The sequence below is a fragment of the Callionymus lyra genome, chromosome 8, assembly GCF_982586985.1.
Source record: "Callionymus lyra chromosome 8, fCalLyr1.hap1.1, whole genome shotgun sequence".
Classification (NCBI taxonomy): domain Eukaryota; kingdom Metazoa; phylum Chordata; class Actinopteri; order Syngnathiformes; family Callionymidae; genus Callionymus; species Callionymus lyra.
Window position 1 is genome coordinate 13,727,727 of NC_141825.1, and position 5,663 is coordinate 13,733,389.

The following is a 5,663-nucleotide window of genomic DNA, read 5'->3' on the forward strand; positions in this document are numbered from 1 at the left end:
CATGTGTATAAGAAAGTCCAGAGTAGACAGTACTTTCTGAGGAGGCTTCGATCATTTAACATCTGCAGGAAACTCCTCTGCATGTTCTACCAGTCTGTGGCGGCCAGCGTCCTGTTGTGGTGTGTTGGGGTGAGAATGTGTCCAAGAAGAGTGTCACCATGTTGGACAGGTTGATCAGAAGCTCTGTGGTTGAAGCTGGACTCACTGGTGACAAGAGAGGAGATCACTGAACAAACTACTGTCCATCATGGATGATGACAGTCATCCTCTCAACACTGTCATCAGTCAGCAGAGAAGCAGATGGAGTGAACGAATGCTCCTCCCATGATGCAACACTAATAGACTCAGGGACTCATTTATTCCTCGTGCTATTAGGCTGTTTAATTCTTAGTTTGGGGGCATGAGTGGAAGGAAAAGATGATATTCCATTTTCATCTTTGTATCTTTCGTCTTTGTTATTTTTCCTTGATCTATGTTCTTTATCTCTAGACTTGGATTGTGTAATCTAGCACTTTCTTTTTATTATTATTATTTTTTTAATGAATCTATCGTCTGTCTTGCTGTGAGCTGGAAAAACTATTTCCAAAAGGAGACCTCTAGAGGGATAAATAAAAAATGTATCTATATACTGTATATTTTTTTTAGATCAGAACTCACACAGGACTGCATTTTCTTGGGGTTTATTTTTCAATACAAATCTTAAATCTGTTTTAATCTCTATTAGTAGAAATGTACAGATTTTTATTGTAAGCACGATGTAGGAAGAGTTCAAACGAACTTTATTTAAAATTCAAACTATCGTTGCTTTTTGCTGCCATTCATGACACTTTACGAACCTCGGAATTGTACGTGTTCACTCCTCTACAATGTTACACAGGCACTCCACTTCGTGACATTTTACCTAACATACACCACCAGAGAGTACCACTAACCAAACGGTTTATTGTATAACATTTCCTGAAACCTACACTTTATCCCAACAACGTATGTTGGGTTTGTTTGTTTTTATCCGACGACTACGAACGCATCACACACTCCACTTCCGGTTCCCCCGGCGGGAGGTTTGTTTAGCTAAAATGTTCATGCAGCGAAATCCAGCTTTTAAAGAACAACGATACACGAAGAAAGTTTTTTAATAATTGTCTCGGGTGACTGTTTTATTTTTATTTTAACTTTAATAATAGTCGGGAAGTTGAAGATCAATATGTCGAACAACAGCGAGGATAGAAGTTCTGCTTCAGCCAAGACCTTTGGACAGGTAATGCATAAGAACACAACTTTATATTTTAGTGTTTGTCAAACATGTTCTTTGATTTAGAAGAAAAGTTGCTTCAGTATCGCCTCCGTGTTTTCTCCCCGTCCCCGGTTAATGACGTCAACGACCTTCCAGACTACAATGAAATCTAAAGCTACTATTTATTATCAATATAAACGACTTAAGCTCTCATTGCAGTTGCATTTAATTCAACAAAACATCTAATTTCATTAACCATTTATTTAATTTAAAGTCACATTTGTGATCAATAAACGGGTAAAACAACATTTTCTTTATCTCTTACTTTGACGTGAAAGTTGAGTCACAAAACGAAACTGACCATTTGTGAATTGAAAAGGAACTACTGTATTTACCAGTTACACCTTTATTTCCGCCATCAGTTCACCTACACTCCAGAGGAGCACCAGGCTGTTCACGATGCTCTGCGACAGCGCTTGGGACCAGAGTTTATCAGCAGCAGAATGGCCGGTGGGGGTCAGAAGGCGAGTTGACCCCTGAGTAAAGTTGTTTTTTTTCTAAGATCATGTGATCACAAGTCATGTGACCTCTTCTCTACAGGTGTGCTACGTCGAGGGGCACCGTGTGATCAGTCTGGCCAATGAGATGTTTGGTTATAACGGCTGGTCTCACTCCATCTCTCAGCAGAACGTTGGTATGAGTTTTTGTAAGAATCACTTCAGATCAGATGGACTTTGCTTTTGACCACGTGCATCATTTTTAAGACTTTGTGGATCTCATCAATGGCAAGTTCTACGTTGGGGTGAGCGCGTTTGTCAAAGTGCAGCTGAAAGTGAGTGCAACAGATCCACGTATTTGTAATGGATCGATGATATTTAGTAACCTTGTTTTCTTCTCTCGCGACCAGGACGGAGCCTATCACGAGGATGTCGGGTACGGGGTCAGCGAAGGACTGAAGTCTAAGGCTCTTGCGCTAGAAAAGGCCAGAAAAGAAGCAGTGACTGACGGCATGAAGCGAGCGCTCAAGTACTTTTCAATTTCTCTCTTGTGTGAATGAACTGTTTCCACGGATCCTTAACCTTTGTAAAAGCCGATGAGAATCCGAAAACAAACCCTAAATTGGCATTTAAATGATTAAATAATGTTTTTTTAATTGTATGTTAGTTTCTTAAATCTTGGCGAACAAAAGGTTATGAGAGCATAGTCCATTATGACTGAATAATGGCTTCATAATAATTCCCGTTTTGTTTATACAACGAGTCCCTTCAATACTTCAACTAGGTAGTTGTTTATAAAGTACTTCACTTGTGGCAACATGGGAAGAAGTCAATTTAATTCGAATTGGCTTTTTTGTGATTTAGTGATTACGAGGCACGATGGATGTCGGAAGGACATCTTTCAAAATCAGCACAATCTAGAGATGAGGAAAGTTTCTCACTGAACCTAAAAGTCATGTTTTTATTGAATTTTGAATTTGAGTAAAATTGTCCCTAAAGTGATATAATTTATGTTTTTTTTGTTTTGTTTTTTAAATATTGTTGAGTTTGATTTAAAACGTATTAAAAGTCTTGAATTTAAATTGAACTAACCTGGTGGCGTCATCTCTCCAGGTGTTTCGGGAACGCTCTGGGGAACTGCATCCTGGATAAGGAATACCTCATAGCAATTAACAAAATCCCCAAACAGGTGGATATTGTGTGTTATTTTTTGTTTGTTGAACTAGATTCCTTAATAAACCGTCTCGTCCCATTTTCCTCCTCGTTTTCCAGCCGCGTCCACCTCTGGACCTGCTGCACACCAAGCGTTCAGAAGGTGAACCTTTGGTTGCGAAGGCTCGTGTCAGCAGTTTACTCAGAAGACAGTACAAGACAGAAGAAGCTCGGCCTGTTGTCGCTACACCAGAGAAGCAGTTCTTTGACCACCAGGGTGCGCCAGAGTCTCGCACGCCGCTTGTTAGAACCACAGAGAACATCAAGAATGAAGACGTCAGGTAAATAAATGCTCCATGACAGAGATGGACTACATGTTCTAAAAGGCAACATAAGTGTCTAACAGTGTATTTAAATAGTTTATATTACAGTGTCATTTTGATTAGTTTATTATTGATATACTGCATACATAGGGTATAGACTAGTGTTCTTTATTTGATTTGTTAACATACTTTTTGTTGTTCTATTATATGTTTATATTCGTATATATATAATGTTTATTTGTTTGCAAAACCTTGTTTATTTTGTTAGTTATTTTAATTTAACAGTAATGGCTTTAATTTAACTGGAATAGGCACATTTTCTTTGTCTCATTCAAAGGAAACGTTTCGAACTAAATGAGATCTAAATATGAAGTTACAGCTTTTTAAAAGTCACACGTACTAAACATATATATAAATATATACACAGACACGGATATATTGATATATATTTATAGATATATATATATTCGTAGATGTATAAAAAATGTGTATGAAGCTGAAGCTTTTGATTTTATAATACGCCATCTTTCTACCGCAGTAGCTCCGTATAACCACTAGAGGGTTTGTCTCATTCAAACACCTCCGACTTAATCCCTTCCCGTAGTTAAAATAAAGATATTTATTCCTGTAGAACCACTTCAAATGGATACTGTATTATAGCCAACACAACATATAAATCACAGAACTTAATTTACTATACACTATACTGCGCACTTAAAATCATTTAATTTTTTTCAGAAAGACTTATAAATGGTTCCTGGTTGTTCTTAATCACCTCGAGTGTATTTTTTGTGGTACATGACGTTTAAAAATCTATTAAAGTGAAGCCACACTATGAGTCGCTGTAGTAAAACTCTTTGATTCCCAAAGTTTGTAGGTAGTTTTGTTGGTTATATTTGGAGTTAAACTAGAAAAGAATGATGCATAAATACAATTGTTTGTTAGTTTTCAGATACTTTTTAGATGAAGTCTTGTGGTCATAATGTTGTTGTTGACCACAGTTTCAGATACTAACAGTGCATTGCTTAAGTAATGAAGTTAATCTTAAGAAGTCCGTCGAGTGACTCTGTGTCCACCTCAGGTTGGCGGGAGACTCTGAGGCCATCTCAGGGGCAGAGTCGGACCCTAAACAGCTGAGGAAACTCCGTCAGCAGCAGCTGCAGCAGAAGTTCAGGAAAGAGATGGAGGCCAAGAAGACGCAGCAGAGACAGGATCAGTACAAGAGCGAGGAGTCGAGTAGCTCTGGAGGACAAGGACCCGGTGGAGGTGAGGGTTTGGGAGAAACCAAAACAAATGGATGAACGTTACAATGATCTTCTGTCAGGACACAGCAGCTGCACCGAGGCTGGACTCTTGAAGAGTAGAGATGAACATCTAGCAGGTAAAAAGTCTTGTTGAGGTTTTAAGGTCCAACCATCACTGTGGACTCCTTCAGATGACCCGGAGCTGTGGGACATCACTATGGATGGGATACAAGAGCTGAGGCCCAGCACACCCTCAAGCCACCAGATGCAGACTCGCAGCAAGACCCCTCAGATGGGGTCTTCACACTCCAGAGCAGAAGATGCCGCTGCCTTCAAACCTGAGCAGGGTTTGCATCATAACAGGACACAAGGTGAGATTCAGTCTGAAGCCTCATGACGCCCACAGGTCTGACTAGACCTTCTCCTGCAGGAGGAGCTCCGAGCCCCCACAGAGCAGGACACACCATGAAGAAACGCAGACTGGATTGTTGAGGTGGTTTATCTGAATTTAGTTTTACAAATTTTCTCGCGAATATACAATAAAAATGTTTTTGTAAAAACTACTTGCGGAGATGTTTTCAGTGATTTTCATCTCAAGACTTTCCTCGGTTCAACTTTGACAGAAGTTTGTTTTCTTGTTACAAATGAACACATGAAGCTTCATATTATCACCGAAGTTCATGTTCAGGTGGACCATGTAAATAAAATGAATAAATAAAAACAATTGTTACCCAAATGTATGATTTATTTTCCTTTTCATTTCAAAAATCCAATTTTTTCATTTGAAAATCAAATAAAGGCTGCAAAACCAAAATTCATGTTCGTGCGGGCATGTGAACACATGATAGAGTTGAAAAATGCCCATAAATCTTTTTTCTAAAAATGGGGGAAAAGGCAGCAAAACCCCAAAAGATGGAAAAAATAATGCATAACCAAAGTTCATGTTCGTCAAACCATGTGAAAACAAGTTATTTCGAAAAAGTAATTCCCTGAAATAAAATATTTATGACGACGTGAACACAAAAATAAACTTTACCCAAATTCCAAAAATATTTTATGAAGTCTCAAAGGTAAAATAAAACCCCCAAAATCAGTCATTTAATTTGGAAAGAAATGCAACAAAACACATTTTATAAATCTTAATTCTTCATATTGAAAAATTAACAAATCACATTGAAAAACAACCTTGAGGTGAGAAAAGAGAAACAAAACA

General features: G+C 38.3%; 1 protein-coding gene across 1 annotated transcript; it reads left to right on the top strand.

Annotated features, from left to right (window-relative positions):
• The first annotated feature begins 1,067 nt into the window (after positions 1-1,067).
• rad52 (RAD52 homolog, DNA repair protein) lies at positions 1,068-5,151 on the top strand. The gene is made up of 11 exons (XM_087797418.1): positions 1,068-1,258; positions 1,657-1,758; positions 1,835-1,928; positions 1,999-2,066; positions 2,142-2,260; positions 2,845-2,920; positions 3,004-3,224; positions 4,288-4,472; positions 4,531-4,587; positions 4,642-4,821; positions 4,881-5,151. Exons 1-11 carry the CDS (start codon positions 1,205-1,207, stop codon positions 4,940-4,942), a joined length of 1,218 nt encoding a protein of 405 aa, XP_087653544.1. The 5' UTR covers positions 1,068-1,204; the 3' UTR covers positions 4,943-5,151.
• Positions 5,152-5,663: the final 512 nt, after the last annotated feature.